The 20,919-nt window shown below is 38.5% G+C and overlaps 1 protein-coding gene across 1 annotated transcript; it reads left to right on the top strand.

Annotated features, from left to right (window-relative positions):
* The first annotated feature begins 317 nt into the window (after positions 1–317).
* dusp3a (dual specificity phosphatase 3a) lies at positions 318–19,890 on the top strand. Its single transcript, XM_029457133.1, is given in 4 exon segments — positions 318–726; positions 8,167–8,399; positions 12,943–13,079; positions 13,081–19,890. Coding segments are annotated over 4 exon segments (660 nt in total). The 5' UTR covers positions 318–529; the 3' UTR covers positions 13,174–19,890.
* Positions 19,891–20,919: the final 1,029 nt, after the last annotated feature.

Genomic DNA, 20,919 nt, shown 5'->3' with positions numbered 1-20,919 from the left:
TTTTATATTGTTGCTTCATAAAGCACTTTGTAAACATTGTTGTTAGATAAAAAAATAAAGGTATTATTATCATTATTAATATTATTATTATTATTGAGAGAAATGCAGTGGAGTAGAAGTTGTATAAAATGGAAACATGGAAAATGATTGATTCCTACCTCTTTATCAATGTATTAATTATCTCGATAGAGCACTTGGATGTGTTGATTTAATTGATCTGTTGTTATTTACTTTTAATGTTTTGACCGGATATACCTGTTAAAACTCCCTCGTACTTGACGTTAATCGGTAGAAGCTGTTAAAAAAAAAACGCTCCCGCCTCTCCGTCAGACGCCTTGTAGGCTAGACAAGAAGACAAGCCGCGCACGACTCACGTGCGAAGATAAAATGCAGTTGAATAACCGGACCAGGCTAACGAGTTTGAAGCTGTCTGTTATCTAACATTAGTTTGGGGGAAAGGAGGAGAAGAAGAAGAAAAAGAAGAAGAAAAAGAAGAAGAAGAAGAAGAAGAAGTAGAAGAAGAAGAGCCATGAAGAAACACCTGAGTCCAACAAAACAGCAGCAGCAGCAGCAGCAGCAGCCGTCACCGGCGGATGTACCGGCAGCTCCCGGCGGAGAGGTTACCGTCCAACAACTCAACGAGCTCCTGTCTAACGGCAGTGGCTTCTACAGCCTACCGACTCAACACTTCAACGAGGTCTTCCCCCGAATATACATCGGTAACGCGTGAGTCATTCATCATTTTATTATTATGATGTCGGTGACGGGGTTTGACAGGTAAGACAGGTTGTTTTTTTGTCCTCGCGCCCCATCCAACGACCAGACGTGACAATGACAACAGTGTCGCATGCACGGGCAAGCACGCACGCACATCAGGGCGGGCTTGTTATTTTGGTGTCTCCACTATCATCATGGAGGAAAGCGACAGCCTGTTGTTGTCAACAAATTGTGTTGTTCTCTACAAATGGTGTTGTTCTCTAAATATCACCAGCGGCAGTGTGCCTCAGACAGACAGGTTGTTATAGTGTAACATAAAAATAATAATATTTTGGACACATACACCATGTTTCCCTTTAAATTCATAGTCCTGGATTCAATATGAAGGACACAAAGACCCTGTTTTTACTCAATGACTCCCTCCATAATTAGGAGCCTATCTCTGCCATGTAATCACGCCTTCACCGAGCCGCTCCCCATTACGTCCAGCTGGGCTGAAGCAACAATCATTACATCTAAAAGATAAAAAGGGTTTTTAATTTTCATTCATAAACTGCAAAAAAACCTACAACAACAGGCGGTCTCGTGGGTTGCTGCAGAACAAAGAAGGAGAAGAAGGAGCACGAGAATGTTGTAGTCGTGATAGGAAGTTGCTCTCAACAAGTCGTGTCAGCTAATACGTTTTTAAGCATTATAAACATGAAACATTTTAAAGAAAAAAAGGTGCTTTCCTAAAAACATAAATAACTTTAAACCTGTTGTGTGGCCACTTAGAGCTTCATTACTTATTGCATGTAAATAGCACAAGCAATTACATTTTTCTAATTGAGAGGAAACAATTAGTCGATTAATCGCTGAATGTATGGACAGAAAAATAATCTGCTACTATTTTCCTAATTGACTAATTGTTTGAGTTATTTTTCAAGCATGTGTGATAATAACACTGAATATTTGCTTAATTACTTGGTGTGTAAAGCATTAGAAAACAATGAAAAATGCCTAGAGCCCAACATGACATAATAAAATGTCTTGTTCTGTCTGACCAGCAGTCCAACATTTAAAGACAATACATTTACTGTAACGTAAGCAACACGTCGACACATTGGAGAACCTGGAACCATAAAATATTTGCTATTTTTGCTTAAAAATATTACTGAAACAATTACTCGATTATCAAAATAGTTGCCAAACATTTTTGTTTGTTGATCGACTAATCGATTAATCAACTAATCGTTGCAAATCAAAATCTGATAATGATGTTTCAGCTTGCAGTTGAAACATTTTTGATATTTCTTTTTTTTTTTTTTATTAATTAGTGCTGCAATTAACAATTATTTTCATTATTGTTGATAAATCAATACATCTTTTTAGTCTATAAAAGGTGTATAACATTTCCTAAAGCCCAAAGTGATGTCCTCAAATTGCTTGTTTCATCTAACCAACAATTAAAAACCCAAAGATATTCAGTCTATCAATAAAGACTAAAGAAAACAGAAAATACTAATTTCTTTGTGCATAATATAGGCAAATACATAACTGATATGTAATTACATTCTTGCACTATTACCTGCATCAAGCAGGGAAAGGGGCTGTGCACACAAACACATAGAGTATAGTGTACATTCTCTATATGTACATTAAATATGGCAGAAGGCGAACCATAAATCCACAGTTGTTGGTTGACTTGATGCTATTGGCTTTGTAATGAAAATGCCAAATCTTTAGGAATTTACAGCTCAGGTGTTTCAATAAAACCAGTTCCTGGTACTTCCTGCACACTGGAACACTGTGTACAGATAGTGAGATTATTATGTTCCTGTATGACACAGAGATAAACAAATACACGACAGTTCTCAGTTCTTACTGTCTGTACACTTACAGTAAGTCAGTTGCAAATTATGTCTTGTTCTACTCGGCAACAGTTTTGATTAAAAAGTCTGTAATAATAAGTTGCCCCGGCTGGGTTTCGAACCTTTTGTGTGTCAGATTCTTACGCTTGTTTACTTATTATATAGTCTATTGCCCGACCGGCGTTGTATTTTTGAGGCCGATGCTGATAGAGTATTTGTATTAGGATTTGGACGGCTGTCATGATCATAGATGGCGCAAAAGACGCTACTACTGCCATCCTGGTCATTCCTGTCCGACTCCTCTATTGAGAAGCGTCTTCATTCCCTTTCTGTTGTTTGCTTTATTTGTATTTGAGAGTTAAAAAAAACCAGCCTATTGTAGAACTGGGTATCTGTACTCTATCTTTAAAGTATCAATTTAAATATCTCAGTACCAAGTTGCATCAAAACTTCTTCAGTCAAATGATACCTGCATTCAAACCATTTATGTACATGGTTTTTGATCGCAGCCAATCACCACAAGTGTTTGATTTATTAGGACATGAGATTGGCCCACTAACGCAGCAGCTACAACCCGCACAGTCGAGTGTGGTGTGTTTGACGGAGTACGGCAGTACAGTCTGTCAAGATGCTACCAAAACTTTCGGAATGAAGTTTTCCCAAAACAATCTTTTAAAGGTACGAGTATTATAATTGTTTTAATGATGCCCAGCTCTAGCTGATAATAATGTAAATAATGACAACACTGTTTCTAAATGAGTTTGCCATTTCTGTGTGTAGATGTATTTGTGTATATGAAACTATTGTAGCTTCATTTACAATTATGTAGTTTGGGATATTTTGTTGATTTTAAAAAAAGGTTTATATTACCCAAAGTAAGGTATTGAAAAAGGTCATTTGTGGGATTGGTACCATAACTCTGATATCATATTGGCAAAGGTATTTAGTATTTATGCCATCGGTCGTGTCTTGGCACACATAACTGAAAATAATTGTGAAATGATGGGTCTTTTTAGGCAAAATAGAGTAGAAGATGAGCCACAAAAATACAGAATTAATTTTAACTTTGTTATGTTACATCTTCTGCAAGGTTTCAGGTTTCGAGCACTTAAATCTAAACAAATCCCAAATTGAACAAATGTCAGAGTCATTTAATTTTCCAAATGTCAAATTTGTCGGATCAGCCGATCAAGAAAAACAGGAAATATAATTTTCAAATACATTTTGCTGTGCTGTAATGTAATATAAGCTTTTACAGAGCAGCTCCTAATCTCACTTTAATGGATTCTTGGAACAGGACGGATTCAGGGATGCCCCTGAGAAACTTAGTGTCTCTGTGCAGTCCATCATTTGGCTCCAGTCACTGCCAAGAGAGTGGTGGAGGAATACAAGCACATTACTGTACCTCGCTGCTACAAAAAAATCAATCTAAATATGCCAATCTGCCCGGGCACAGTCTCCAAACAAAGTGCTGGCAGCCGTGTGCTCGGCTGAAGCTGATCAGACGATGCTGTGGGCTTGAAAGAGAGACTCTAATGTGCTCTCAGCTTCATGCTCTCTTTTGAGACAAGATGTTTTGATTTCTGATGAAGGAATTATGTTCTTTTGTAATCGTGTAAAAAAGCATTTTTCCTTACTCTATCTTATCCATGACCAAGTGCAGTATGGTGGGGGTAATTAGTCAAATATTTTGCCATTAAAGTATATCAAACAAGTCGAATGGGTAGTTTAGTGTAATGTGATATTACAAACGGCTCAGGCAGAGCGAGGTGGTATTGATTGTTGATGAAAGCCGGCACCTTGTCCACTATTTCCACCACTGGGACTCACTAAGCCTGTCTGCTGATGACTCCAGTATTAGTTGTACCCTGTTACAAATGTTGCTGGTCGGCAAGATAAGATCAAAAAACAAACTGATATAATATATATATATATTTGTCGTGTTAATCAGATTGTTTTGATCTTATTTTGCTGTGTTTATATATATATATATATGTGTGTGTGTGTGTGTGTGTGTGTGTGTGTGTGTTGCAGTGGTTCACACACTTATTCGATCACAGTTCATGACTCAAATGAGAAAAAGATCGCTTTGTCCTTGAAAATATTCATTAACGTCTCTCATCATTGGATCCTCTGTAGGGAATTGGGCCCATGACCTATTTTGGGCTACGATCTATACTTTAAAGCAACAACCAGGACAGAATTAAATATAGGATTCATTGGTCCTCTTGCACTCATGAAAATACATTGTAGTTCAGTTAATAATAGGACCAATTAGAATATAATCTCATAACCCATCATGTGTCCTGACATTTTACCTGCTGGTATTGTTTGTGGTGTGGAAAAACTTAAATCGCCTGAAAACTCAGCTTCAGATTTTAACAACTCAAAATAAATGTAGGTATTATTCAGTGAGGCTATGTCTGAAAACCTTCCTTCACTCATTCACTCATTCCTATATAACAGACACTCAATAGTTTACTCGATTGCCCTGTATTGGAGCATTTGCATTTGTTATGTTTTGATATTGCAATATATATCTTGGTTGTATCACCCTGCAAGTAGGCCGAGAGTAAATTCTTCTTAAAAATATCAACCAATCCTAGGAACAAAGCAATGCATTACCCAGAAGAGATGAATAGACAACAGACATCTGGCAGGCGGAATGGAAAAATAAAACTCCAATAATACTATAGAGTTTTAAAAATGATGACCTGTGGGCATTGTCACTTTGATGAACTAGTCAGTAAAATGTTCCCCTCCCTTAAATGTATTACAAATGTATTTTCCAGAACTCAAACCCCTTTCCACTGTTTCCAGATCAGTCGTAGTCAGCACTATGAAACCACCGTGTGCAGCTCAGGGACACACTTAAGGTGGGGTTTGTTTGCTTTAAGGAACACTTTGGCTCTTTGTGAAGCTGGTCTTTAATAATGGATGTGGTGGGACTGCAGATCCCAGGGTGGAGGACAGGGCAGGTAAATAGGGAGGGAGCCATTGACTGTGAACTTTCTTGAACCAAAGTGTGCCTCTGCATTGTGTTGTGTACAAGTACAGTAAATGTGCTGCTCGAGTACAGTCACTTCTCCTTCCACACACACAGGTGCACATCACTTATGTTGCATTGTAAGTGCTCATATTGTACGTGTAAGCAGTTACTCAATCATTAATGCACACACTTCTAAATATACACAGAGAATTTCTGAATAAAAAAAGAGGAATAATATGAATTAAGAGTGCTCACATCTGAAGGAGTCTCTGCCCTGCAGCTGACACACTAGCAGATGGGCTGCTTCATCCCTCCTCCAATGGCCGTAAAGCAAAATGGTGGCAGAGAGGATTTTATTTTAATTAGTTCTTGCAGACGGGGCTTTGCAGCCACCACCTCTAGGGAGCTGCCAGGGTCACCTAGCCTCGCCTCACTAGCCTCATATTGACTGTAGAGCTAGCAATAAAAGCACACGTTGCTGTCAGGAGAGCATGTTACATGAAGATTTATCAGTCTTTTTATAGAACTTAAAACAATATTAGTTTTTCTGCTTGCATCATATCTTTGTCATTATACAGGTAATAACAATGTTTTGGTATATTCCCAATTCTGTGCATCTATTATGAAGGAATTCTTCTTTCTTGTTTTTTAATGCATCCAATAGTGAAAACACAAGGGATGGGATGATATAGGATTGTATAGCGGAGAAACACTAACAATAAATTGATCGTGGTGAATTCCTATTATCAGGATAATCGTGAATATCGTCACATGAGTGACTTTAAACAGCTGTGTAGCTATCTATCATGGTAGATGTTTAATGATTATCTGGATAACATTGTAATCCCAATTATCTTGGCCTGGATAATCCCAACACAAAATGTAAATATGGTTCCATGCAACACACTGGAGAAAAGAAGACAAATGTCACATACACTCAGGTGATTTGTGTATCTCTATTAGTTGTACAGCAACACATATCAATTCAGCACAGCTAATTAGTGACACTAAATGTTCCATAAAACTTTAATACAACATATACAAAAAGAGGGATTTTATTTAGAATCAATGGCCAGTGCTTGCGGCCAGGTTGGATCGTAATAGTTGACACAGGCATCGAGCCAGGCAGGCAGCAGGAGCAGCCAAAGCTCTGTAAAGACCTAATATGCAGTATTGTAGTTCTTACAAACAAGGTACAGTAGAGCAGGAGGGGGAAGATTTATTGTTTCCTGCTAGTTGAGTGGATAAAGATGGAGATGGAAGATCTTTAGGAAGAGAGAGAGGAGGAATGCACACCAGTGACCACGCTGAAAGTACAGGTATGAAGCAAAATAGTTGCACACTAAAATAATTAAATTATTTAATCTTTTTTTGCATCCTGGCTACGAGCTGTGCAACTATTTTCCCTCATACCTTGTGACGCTCTTTAGTGATTTCTTTCTTTCTCTTTGTCCTGCGTATATTGGTCCCCTTTTCCTCCTCCTGCCTCCCTATTGTTCCTTTGTTTTAGATTGCCATGCTTTTCTCTGTACACAACCTTTATCAATAGGATATGTACCGTAGAATCTGTTTTGCGATCATATTGCCACATGAGTGTGTGCGCAGCCATTCTAGTAATTGTAGCGTTGTTGTCCAGTGGATGTATGCCCAACATCTCCCTGGTGTGTTGCTTGCTGTGCTACACATACGGTGTTTCAATGTGGCGCCAACTTTAATGTCTGTCAAGCTTTACATGATTGTAAATTCTTGGGATACAGACTAAATGAGCCGTCCAATATAAAAGGCACTACACTAACATGGTCCCCCTGCACAGGTGTTAACTTATTGTGCCTGATTGGTCCTCTTTTCAGGACTGTGTGGTGGACAGCCTTCCGCCACTCTTAGTTTTCTAGAGGCAGGGGATCGAACACCTTGATCACTTATAAAGGGCTTGTTTAGAGGGGACAAGAACAGGTGTACACAATCAGATTAATTAACTCCGCTCAACTGCAACCTGAGCAGAGGTCTAATCAACCAGGATAAGTGAAAACACCTGTGTGGGCCTTTACGAGACCACCTTTGATTGTGAGAACTTGTAATGGACATTCACTTTTTATTACTTTTTCTAGATTCAATTATGAAAAAAATCAATTATCGATAAATGAGTTGTACTCCACAATTTGGGAAAACATCTATGAAAAGAAAGATTTGAGTTCTGTTTTAAAGCAACAACAGGCAGCTCCAGCACAAGTACAGTTTTGGGCTGTGCATCACGCTGTGATTCTGCCAGCACCGTGCACTAAAACCCATGCGGAGTGGTCGTGAAAGATGCAACCTACATTGTCAAAATATCACTTCAAAATAAATTGTGCTGACGCGCACCGTTGCTGTATTCTGTCAGGTGTTATTATTAGTGCCGTTATTTGTCTTCGATGTCTTGTTCTGCTGCTGTATACTCATCATTTTGTGTCAAGAGAGAACAGAAACAAGTTTTATTTCCTCATCAACAGAGGTACTCTATACGTTTTTACCGGTGTACGGACTTTTTCAGTACAGCAGACATCAGCAACCTGCTAAAGTGATTAAATGTATGTATTTTTCCACACTGATCCTGAATCTCATCCCACCCAGGTTTGTAGCCCAGAATGCAATGCGTCTGCAGAAACTTGGAGTGACTCACGTCCTCAACCTGGCAGAGGGCACCTCCTTCATGCATGTCAACACCTGTGTGGACTTCTACACCGGCACGGGCATCACGTACCACGGCATCCAGGCCAACGACACGGAGCAGTTCAACCTCAGTGCCTTTTTTGAGGAGGGAGCTGATTTTATCGACAAGGCCCTTGCACACAATAATGGCAAAGGTGAGTTTACTTTGAGCTGTGATACGTGCCAATTTTACAAGCTCAGCTCGAGCCTCATTGTCTTGCACTTTATTTTATTCTGCACTCTTCTGTTTAGAGGGGCCCGATTAGTCAGTCATTTGGGCTAATGGGCTAAATGCTAAAAGTGAGTGTAATAAATATTTTCATAATGGCATTAGATCACTACTTGTGTGTGTAAGTTGTCTCATAATGATTGAACCCAAAGAGAATTACTTCCTGTCAGATCTGCAAAGCATTTATTGTCTTTGTTTGTTTTCCTACCCTTTCTGGTTGGTTCACTCTCACCGCTCTCATAGCAATGTTTTCAGAGAAAGAGAACTCCTCACCAAACGCAGACAAAGTTAGTGACTAGTGGGTGAACATGCGGTAGTGGAGCATTCAAGATTAGCAGCTAGATATGTTTCTCACGGGTTAGTGGAGACGACACATAAAGCTAAATGAGAGAGAATATTGGACTTACATTGGCCAGAAACACAAATCTAAATCATTGATAACGTTGCTCTGTAACTGCTGGATGTGCAAATAACACGATAACAGCTTGTTTCCGCTGCCATCGCTTTACATTGTTTCTCCAACACAGTCAAAGGAAAGTGAGATATTCTCTTTAAGTGGTTGCAGACTCTAGGAAAAAGTCTAATTTAATTACATAGGAATCATGCTCATTAATAAATCTTCACAAAGCACCACTCTTACAGTATGACTGATACACTCCACTAATAATGGTGTTAAGTAAGTAATACTATCAGTATCAGTACGGCCAAAATGAGCATAAAAATGACAGGTTATAGGATATTGGCGGACAATGTTATATTGCTTATTATCAGTACGTGCAAATGCACCTAACCCACAAAGACAGTTGAGAGTTCATGTCCTCACAGACCCCTCGGAGAGGAGGGAGAGGAGATCAAAGGGGAACACTGTGTTTATGTCTCACCTCAGTAGTTCCCACTTGTTCCCACTTGTTCCCACAAACAAGTAATTTGTTAAGACATGAAAACAAGCTCCTGTTGTTGCTCGACTAACAAAGGAAACAAGATTTAAGGCGTCTTTTAAGGATTCACTCTCGATACGCATCATCGCTGTGGATCTTAAAGTGAACACAGGAGATAATCATGACCCTGAGCGTCTCAGGATAAATCTGACGCACCGCTGAGCCCTGCTCCACATTCCATTATCAGATCATGTCGAAATGTTCCGTGCATGGCACACCTGTAGCACCAAATACACCTTATTGTGTCCTACGATTGTTGAATGTTGAAATGTTTTATGACACTTTTATGTTTTATGACACTGGGTGATAGAATAAAACGGATGATGGAACGATGTCTGACAAATGGTCAACATTTTAAATTCAGTAGGGAGTTTAGTCTTAAAGGCATTATGTATTTTTACATTTTTTATGTTTAAGTTACTAATGGGGAGAACAATTGTTCCCGTACTGACCGAGAGCGCTGCAGCCGGTAGCTGTGAAACGAGCTGCTATGTAATCCCAGTGGGCAATCCATCAATGTCCACTAAAAGTGCTTGTTTTTGATACTGACACTCTCAGGTTGTTGTTATAAAAGTCTTGGCAACATTATGGAAAGGATCCTACAGAGAATTAAAATGTTTTTCTTTACCTTTCGCTTGTCTGTTTTGTTATTGTGTCTCACCAAGTCTCACCCAAGGAGAAGTCTTGTTCTGAAATCTCGCGAGAGGATTAGACCTCATCCACATTGTCAAAATCAGCAAAATATTCAGCCATGAATTAATTTTAGATACCAGTAAGCCACGCTTTCTGTACTCTAACACAACTAACTCTCCCTGGCTCTCCTTTCTCCAACTGTCACTCACGTTTCCACCGTTGTCTTCCCGCAAACAAATCAGCTCTCGTGAGATTTCAGAACGAGACTTGGTTAGACACAATCACAAACAGAGCGGATGAATACTGGTGGACCGGTTTCAAAAATGATTGTCCCAATTAGACAAAAGATTATATATATATATATCTATATATATATAGATATATAGATATATAGATATAGAGATATATAGAGATATATAGAGATATATATATATCTCTATATATCTCTATATATATATATATATATATATATATAGAGATATATATATATATATAGAGATATATAGAGATATATATATCTCTATATATCTCTATATCTATATATCTATATATATAGATATATAGATATAGAGATATATAGAGATATATAGAGATATATATATATATATAGAGATATATAGAGATATATATATATCTCTATATATATATATATATCTCTATATATCTCTATATATATATATATATATATATATATATAGAGATATATATATATATATATATAGAGATATATATATCTATATATATAGAGATATATATATATATATAGAGATATATAGAGATATATATATATATATATAGAGATAGATATATATAGATCTATCTATAGATATAGATTAGATATAGATCTAGATCACCTATAGATAGATATATATTTGATATTCCTACAAGTCAGATGTGCTGCAATTGTACATGTGCTGTGCAGCATTTCTTTTGTAAAGCAGAATATGAAGACTGAAGGAACAATCAGTCCCAAGAGGCCTCAGCCCTGCCCCCACCATCCCAGCTCTCCCAAAGCTGCAACTAAATTGAGTTAATTTGTCAGCGCACGTGAGGGATGTGCTGAACCCTGTGTTTTATAACATGGATTTATTGTCAGCCTTGACACAGAAACTCATCTTAATTCCCCGACACTTTGGCAAAGGTGCACCAACACTGTGTGTAAATCAGGAGTGAGGAGCGTAACAAGAACTGTGGAGGAGAGCAGAGCAGTGGGAGGGTGAGGGAGGAAGTGTACCTCCTCTGCCTGCTGCCTCGTAGTGCTGTAGTTTGACATTGTGCTATGTGCAACATTATCTTTGACATTTTGTGACCCCCTAGCTGCAAGCTCTGAAAAGGTCATAGGTCTGGGATTTTAATGAGGAGGCAGGATGCATTGTTCCTACGTGTCTGCCATAATGAAGACATGAGGGTGCTGTGAGTCATGTTTACAAGCTCACACTGCACACTTTCATCTAAATATTATTAGTAGAAATGATCAACGTATTAAAGCTGCATTGATTTGTTTTTTGTTTGAGTGTTAGATTAAGTAATAAAAAGTTAACAGTATCATTGATGGAGTCATCAGTCTGATGTCAAACATTGTCACCATACAGGACTTTAGATTTACTCTTTCAAAACACAACACACAGTATACTTAGCACTTTCTGATATCTATAAATATACGGCTACTTTTGAGTGACATCAGAGTATGTTTTAATATTATTGAAGAAGTTTAATGTAATATCTTAATGTATCTTACGTCACTTTTCAGCAGAAATTGTGAAACAATTCCAATATTCTCTGAAGCCTCGAATGAGACGATTTCCTGCTCTTCTTTGTCTTATTGTAAACTAAATACTTTTGAGTTTTAGGTGAACAGAGCATGCAATAGGTCAAGTTAATAGTGAATGTTAAAGAGTGCCCTCTGGACAACAAGGCACACTTCAAACTGTCTGTTGAGCTTGTAGACTTTACATTTTGAATTGGAACAGGTCACTACACTTTGACTACTTCGTTTTCTTACACGTTCAAATTTCTAATACGAGGTGACAGCCCTACTAGTGAGGGAGTGAGAAAATGAGTGAAGTCGTGAGCCAGAGATGCTGCGTGTCCAACAAGAGGATACAGTAGAATCAACATTGATCCGTGGCAGGCCGGGTGATTAGGTATTGAAGAGGTCATTTTATTGGCAGGGGACTTAGGGATAGAAGGAGATTAAACTACAGAGAGGAGAGGAGAGAGATGTTGGGGGTAATACTGGGAGAGGGACACGGAGAGGTGTGGGTTTTAAAATAAAGTGCAGAATCTGCAGATCTGACCTGAGCCCGGCACATCAGCTGCTCTGTGAAGCTTGCCAAGTCAGATTTCCTCACAGGGGGGTCTTGGCTTGTCAGTAATAAAAGTGTAAGTTGAATAGAGACGCATCTTAGGAAGCACACACAAACCAGTCGTGATTCACGCACGGACAGGTACACGGACAGGAAAATACAAATGCAGTACAGTGAACATGCATGTATTCTGTGCACACACACACACACACACACAGACACTCTTTACGCAGAATGTGGGTGCGGTGAATATGATTGACTTTGCCGAGTCTGCAGCAGAGGTCAGGTCTTGTATTTGCATCTCCTGGCACAGAAGATGCATTGCTCAGCAACTTTGATCACAGCATATGTTCCCCAACCACCATTACACTTCTTCTGTTTGTCTATGATCATTTGTTTCTTGTGTGTGTCCCTTGAAAAATTGAATTGAACACAAAAGGCGCTAATAAAATAAAGTAATTGTAGTTCCATTTTAAAGTGCAGTTTTGTATTGATATGCTGATTCTTGATTTTATAAAACGCTATATATTGTGCAGCCCTAACATATGCAGTAGCACTCATTCAGGTTCCTTTCTCCATGTGCGTCCTCCAGGGAAAGTGTACGTACACTGCAGAGAAGGCTACAGCCGCTCCCCTACGATGGTCGTGGCTTACCTCATGCTGCGCCACAAAATGGATGCCCGGCTGGCGGTGGCCACCGTGAGGCATAAGAGAGAAATCGGTCCAAACTGACGGCTTCCTCCGCCAACTGTGCCAACTTAACGAGAAGCTGGCAAAAGAGGGCAAGCTGAACGGGGAAGTGGGCAAGCTAAAGACCAAATGAATGCAGGACAGACCCTCCTCTGCCCTGTCTCCTCCCATCATGCCTTTCACAGGCTTTCAGCTACTCTCGGAGACTAACCAGCACCCATCTGACACACCAAGGGGTATTCTGAAACACAAACATACATGCATTTATCTGTGTAGATAAGTATTCCTCATGCACACACACACAGTCTCACACATGCTGTTTCTAATCTTCAGTTCACGTCTGTCACTGCTGCTCTGTAAGGGGACATCTGTCAGTCCTCTGCTGCTCCTACAAAGAGTGTGATCTCAAATACTTCCCTCATCCCCCCCTTTTTTAAAACTCACACACACCACACAGATGTGCGAACGTCTCGCTGCGAGCACCCGAAAGCAGCACCTTAAAGCATTCCTTCAATCCCAACAAGTTGAGAAACCTTCTCCCTGATTTTTAAGATATCCTTAATAGATAGAAGATTATAGCACAATCATTCCATAGTGTTCCACTGCCGGGAACGTCAGTGATGTCTCCGCCAGCAGGAGTGCTCTATTAATTCCAAATGAACTTTTAAATATCAGAAAGTCGACGGCCACACAAAGTGATATGTGATGGAGGGCAAATCCCAAACATTCCATGAAAACTGAAAAAGCCCCTTCAAAGTTTTGTTTGCCCCTTAAAATCCTTAATACTCTTCTGCCTTTAGGGGCCGATATCAAACGCACAAACACAAATGATTCACACTCTAATGCGAGCTGTAGCTCTGTGTAGCATTTCAGTCGGCATCCTCGACTCCCCGGCCTCTAGTTTGACAGCGGTAGCGCTACATCTGTCGGTTGTTGTATCACTGAGGCTCGCAGCAATGACGGCAAAGGTCGAGCCAATTAAAAATAACGAGCTGCAGCGTGGGTTGTTCATGTAGCGGCCGTATTTAGCTGCTGATATGACGAATGTTCATTAGAGCAAAGGAGAGGTTTTGATATATACACTTATCTGCTGGTTCAGTTTGTGTGTTAGAGGCAAGTATCACATGCTGGTGGGAAACCATTTCAATAAGTACTGTAACAGTTTTTCCAGATCTTAGTTGGTAAGTTTGAGCCCTGTATAATTCCTATAAGAACTGAACAGACGTACGGCGTATTAGAATATAATTCTATTTTAATCAACCCAGCTGTCTACACAGGCCAAGTAATGGCTTGGGCTTCTCTTGCGCTTTCCACAAGTGTATTTTTACATTTATGGTTTTACAGTAATTGTGTTTTGGGCTCTGAATGCTGCCAAAACGTGGATAACCAAAAACCTGAAACCTGAACGCACCCTGTGTAGACACTGATGGGTTTTAATATTCACGACACACATGGACAATCGCTTTTGGTTGTTAAAGGCTGATTTCACCGGGTTTACCACTTTCAGACTAGAGGCCTTTAGTTTGAACAGTCAGATGCCACTCACTAACTCTTTCAACAGAAAGCTCCAGTCGTCACGCCAGAGACTTGTCCACTGCCAATTCCCTGACAGCCATTCGGTCAGTACCACTGTTTCATCAACACAGTTTGTCCGAGGTCCATACACAACATGTCTCACTCCTACGTGTGTGTGTTTATTATGCCTGACTTGCACACACAGGGTCAGATCACAATTTCTTTTGTATGTACTAAAGCATTGCAATATATGTCAATACCCCCATCAGATAAATAGAATGTAATCACATCTAAATATGACTATTCAGGCTGTAGTTGTTACATATAGGCAACAGTACATTTTGAAAGTATTTATCACTTGGCATAATACTGTAACTAAACCTAGTGCCAGGAAAGACGGAGATGGAATTTTTTTTAAAGAATAACGTAATTATTGACCGCGTGTTATTTGGTATTCTTGAGGAAAACCGTTTTTCTCACATGCCCCCCGATGAGACAATTCTTGATGAGTTGGAGTAAAATAACTATCAAAACATCCATTTACAAACTTCCCACAACTTGTGCAGTAAACCTTTGTATTCAAACACTTCTTCAAGTGTCTCACGCTTGCGAAGGCTTGTTTCTCCGAGGTGTTTTAAATGGTAAGGTTGTTTTTTGTTTTAAAAGATTATTTTCTGGGCTTTTTTTTGCCTTTTTAATTGATAGCGTTTTTTGAGCATACGACTGGATAAATGACACTTGGATTATACTGAACTAAAACAGATGTTTTGATCTCATTTTGCTGTTGTTAAAGCGGCCTCCTTTTACTTCAATTTGTCAAGACTTTTCTCCCTGTTTTTATTCTTTGTTCATTCGGGGGGGAAAATAACATTTTCTTCAAGAGTTCAAGGTAACACGGTGTGAGTAATTCATATACAAATGAGCATTTTGGGTGTGAAGAAGCCCTTTAAAACCTGCAACAGGTCACTCCTCAAGTTTTTGAGGAGTGCAGGCAGTTTGAGCTGGATGACCAGCAGCATCACTCGATAGTTCAACCACTTTGTCCCACACATCTGATCGCATATTCCTCCTGAACAAACGGCCTTGGGGCATGTTCGCATGAATCCAGGGGGATAGTTGTCTCGCTAGAGAGGAGAGTGGAAACTAGGTGGTCTCACCTCATTAATGGCACTATTTATTCCTCCTTTGATATATCTGTATACATATGAATATATACATGTATACTGTATATACATATTTAAGTGTTGACATATATGAATGTATGAGCAATGTGTCTATTAACGTGTAGGTATCGTCAGTATGTCTTTATATATCATGTTATATTTGTATATGACGCATCACGGACTAGCTCCTCCATTCTTTCTGTCCCACAGTTGATTACATGTACATTCATATTTAAATATAATGTACATGTAAAATGTTGTTTTTGTGATGTTTCTTATCACAATTGTGCAAAACCTGCTTATGGTTAGCAGGGTTTTTCCAAGCTGGGATAGTGAGGCATGTGATCATCGTGTTTATTAATGTTTTGTACAGTTTTTAAGTTTTCATGGTAGTTCATGTATTCATAATATACAGAGAGATGCAGGTGGCAGCATAAGATGGATACGGATTATCCTGCATATGGCCTCACATGTCATCATGTCCAAGGATACTCTCATTCCGTGCATCAAAACATTTACAGCTCTTTCTTTCTACACAGGAGTTGGACGTTTTCTGTGAAGATCAATATTTTGGTTTCTTTACATGAGATTGACTTGATTCTCTACACTTTTCATTTCAATGCAATGTTTTTAGCTGTAAAACTTACATTTGACTTATTCACTTTTTGCAGGCTGCAGACTCTCCACTAGGGGGAGCTGTTCAGTCACTTCGACCAAAATACTTTAGACTGGTTTGTGGTTTTAGGTCTTCTTTTTGCTTTTAGATTACTTTTAGATTTCCCAAAAATAAAGACTGACTTAATCAAGAACGAGCTCTGTGCAACACGTACATTTAGACTTCTATCTGAAGTCTAAGTATTGGTTAAATCTAAGCCATAGTTAAAGTCTGTCTTCCTGAAACTCAGTGCGACCCATGCTGAGCTGCAGCAGCACATGAGACCTGCAGATGCTGACGTGTTGCTGTCTCCGACTACTGGCATAGAAAGTTGCTGCATTTTTTAAAAACATTTGCACCACTTGCAGGCAATTCATTTTTATAGATAATTTTACATTTTTATATTTGTTTCCCTTTTTTTTTATACTATATATGATCCAGGCACAATATCAAGTCATAGGAACTTCACCATCAGACAAGTGAGCTTAAGTGAACCTGCTTATTTTTATATTTGAGGTGCATTAGGTGTCAGAACTGGACGCAGTATATAATCAATCTTGCTCAATTTACTATCAGATGTTAGAAACCAGACATGGAAGTGCCCACAGTGAAGAGTTGGTTGGTCGATCGACAGATAATTTACTATTTTAATAATCGCTTGCGTTGCTATCCAAACACTCAATGGTTCCAGCTCCTGTGTGCAGTTTTGCTGCCTTTTAAATTCAATTAAAAAATGTTAGTTTAGATTGTTCAAGCTGTTTCAAGACATTACATTTGGCTCAGGGAAATTATGATGTTAATTTTCACTATTTTCTGTGGTGTTTTTTTATTTTTTAGACCAGTCGAGGAAATAGTAGTAATCGATAATAAAAATAATTATTAAATCAGTTGGTTCCCTACCCCAGAGTAGCACTATGAGTTTACATAGTGTGTATAACCAAAGTGAATATGTGTAGGTTCAGTTGGAAAACATACCTTAAAGCCAAATTAAAATAAGTACAGCTAGTGTGTTTATACAGCGATCTGATCGCATAAAAATACAATCTTTGAATACAATCTCAAGACATGCATTGAAATGTGAAGTGTTGTTGTAGACGTCGGCTCACTGTTGGCCTGGAGGACAAGTCAGAGAAGGGAATATTATCAGAGAGTTAGAAATGAGGGCAAACTGTCTTGTGATGTCTCTCATGGGGGACATCACAAGGTGTCAGGGCTGGTTGTTCCTGTCATTTGGTCATCTCATGCACTTGAACATGTTTCAGATCTGTAAAGCAACACTCTTGATTTCACACACATTGCTTCCTGTTTTGTGTCTGGCAAGATGAATCCGGTGCAGTAGCTTCATTTTCAAGTCTAATTCAGCGCATGTGCCACATTGCATTTTTCCCACCGCCTTGTCATGAACCCCGACCCACACGACGGTGAAGTTATGGAACAGATTATATAACAAAGACAGAGAGAACCACTTACCTCTGTGCCCTCACACGAATGCATTAAACACCAAGATTGTCTTGTGCCAAGTGACCTACTGTATTGTACAAAAAGCCACTTCTATGTTTATGATTGGCTTTTATGTCATTTACATCGACTGGGGTTTCACTCTATTCACATCTGCTCTACAATACTGCCCTCCTTCTGAATTGACAAAAAGCAGCAATTTGGTGAGTTTTACATACAAGTACGTGTTTAAGATTTGAGAATTCTCGGGGTAAACTCGGTCCAGGATGAGGGTATGTACTTTATAGCATCAACTGCCTACACCAACCTGCTTATTAATTCAATCATTGGTTTAGGGTCTGATAAACACTAGCCAAACTAGCCATGGTAGATGTTTTCTGTCACATTTTCTAGCCACTATTTATACAACTCTTCCTTTTTGGGTGAAGCAAAGATGCGACAAAGTTTTCCTAAAAAGAAAGCGTCTACGATGGCTACACTCTGCTGGCGTCACACTTTTTATGCATTGAGTAACAGATAAACACTGCCACCTGCTGTTCAACAAATCAAGCTATTTCTTTCATAAATGTTTACAATCCTTTGTTTTCTTCCTTAATGTGAAACCCTGTAATGTCAAGACTTCCTTTGTTTTGTTTTATTTAACAAGGTACCAGCATCATTTTGTGGGTTATACTCCAGGTACAGTACTTTATGTATTATCGAGAATGTCAAATGTGAAATGCCATTGATGTATTTTGTTATATATACTGAGTATGTAACACGCACTAAGGCAATTGTGAATTGCTGCATTTTACCGTCTTAACTGGCCTACTATATAGATAGGACATTGTTTGGTGTTGGATCTAGTGAGTTGAAATTGCAGATGAAACTGATTTATTTTCTCTTCAGTTTTATTCATTTTTCCTTAGATTTGTCCTGTTACAAGGATGTAAATGGATTATACGTTCATTTTTCCCCTCTGCTAATAAAGAAGGCTATTTTTGTGTACAGTAGGAAATCATGAAAGTGTGATTGTGACCTACTTCTATCGACTTAACCATTAATCGAAACACAGTATGTCATTATCCGTGTTGTTTTTGGATGAGTCACCTATAATGGTACCTGGACCAGATGGTAATTGTAGTTTATTCATGGTGCTTGTTGAAAAGTGTACACGTTACCAGAGTAGAGGAGAGGAGGATTAAATCATTCAGAGAGAGCCAGGTAGTTTTTTTTTAAATCACAGAAAAGTACATTAAATTGACTTTCACTCGAATGTGCAGTCCCATGTGGTGCATCTCAGCCATCTGTGCTGAAGTAGGCAAAACCCTGAAATGTTTAAACCCTCTGTGACTGACAGTTGATATTTTACATCATGGAAACTCATCTGGCTGAACTTATCTGAATTGTGCATGATGCAATAAACTCCATCCATCTGGTACTCTTGAGAGCGCTCAAACAAACATCACAAATGACTTACAAATACTGTTTGGCCCAGGTGAAGTGCAGAGCTGCCATATTATTATTATTATTATTATTATTATTATTATTATTATTATTATTATTATTATTATTATTATTATTATTATTATTATTATTATTATTATTATTATTATTATTATTATTATTATTATTATTATTATTATTATCCCATTCTGAAAAAAAGGCTTAAAGCAAGAGTTTTAGCACAAATGAGCCCACTGCCTGACTCTCCCAGAGTCCATTACACAGTCGATGTCTTCTCGTCACGTTTCTGTTTGTGTACAGATATCTCTGAGGACGTTGTGACGTTGGATCGGCTGTTTAATGGGTATATCCACATGTATATTTGTCACCGCCACTGACATATTGACGAACACAGCACCCCACCCAAAGCCTTACAGGAAAGATCAATTCTTTAGATTGTTTTTCAGTTGGTGTATCTCACTTCACACAGTAGGAAGGGACGGCTCCCTTACAGGATGAGACGTTGTTGAAGTGCACTTGATTTTAAACTGCAATGTTGATTTTTTTTCTTACCTTGGACAAGTTCCTTCTTTCTTATGTTTAAGAAATAAATGGCTGAGGTATTAACGTCTCATCATGAGTGGCTTCTTATTTTGACAAAGATGTATGTTTGTTCTGCAGATGGAGATTAATGTCCACCCATCAGTGCAGATAATATTACACATTATATGCAATTTCTCAGTGTTTTCCTTTTCATACAAAGCATGGAAAGATGTCAGTTTTGTCCCATACTGTGCTGTAAAAAGATTTTATATCATATGCTGCTTCATATTTAATGAGTCTTATTAATTAAGTTATATCATTAATTGAATAGTGATTAAATGGTAATATATTTTTAAATAACTTCATATTTGTACCAATTTATATGCATCAAAAATATCAAGCAAATATTTAGTTTATAGCTTTAAAAAATATATATTTAATTAAAATTGCTTTTTCTTTTCCAATAACAGAAGAAAACCAACACCAGGCACCATAACATCTATATCATTTTATAAATAATGAATATGAAAGTGATTTTGGAGCTCTACATATTTGCACATAATTATCCATGAAAGGTAAAGCAAACCACACGATGGTGAATGCAGTTTAAACACAACAAATACGAACACAAAAACAGAAAGGAGGGGGCTTAATGAGGGGACACGGAGCAGGTGTGGCTCAATCAGGGAATGAGGAACAGGTGTGCAGGGAGCGAGGCGCAGGCGCATGCGCAGGTGATTGAGCCAGAAATTTAAGCGCGCGACTGTTGGTCACGGGTGTGCAGAGTTTCAAAAAAGTAAACAGGATTTAAAACGGTGAAATTTAGCGGCAAATGAAATTCATTGTAGTGGAATCGGCGCCATCAGAGGAAACAAAAAGCAAGTTTTGTTGACGGCGCTGACCTTTTGAGAAGAGTCCAACACGGAGAAAGATATCGAACATCTGTTGCATCATTCACTTTGTTTTGTTACTTTCTGACTTCCCCAACCTGTCTGAGCTTTCAACCCCAAACCCATGTATATATTCTGAACGTTTTTAAAACGGGTTACAAATGTCTAGTTACATTTTTCAAAAGGCAAAAATAATGAAGAATAACTACATTTAAAGAAATTAACTAATC

This window comes from Cottoperca gobio, chromosome 19, assembly GCF_900634415.1.
Source record: "Cottoperca gobio chromosome 19, fCotGob3.1, whole genome shotgun sequence".
Lineage (NCBI taxonomy): Eukaryota > Metazoa > Chordata > Actinopteri > Perciformes > Bovichtidae > Cottoperca > Cottoperca gobio.
Note: the sequence above shows the minus strand (reverse complement) of the source record. Positions and strands in the feature narration are given on the sequence as shown.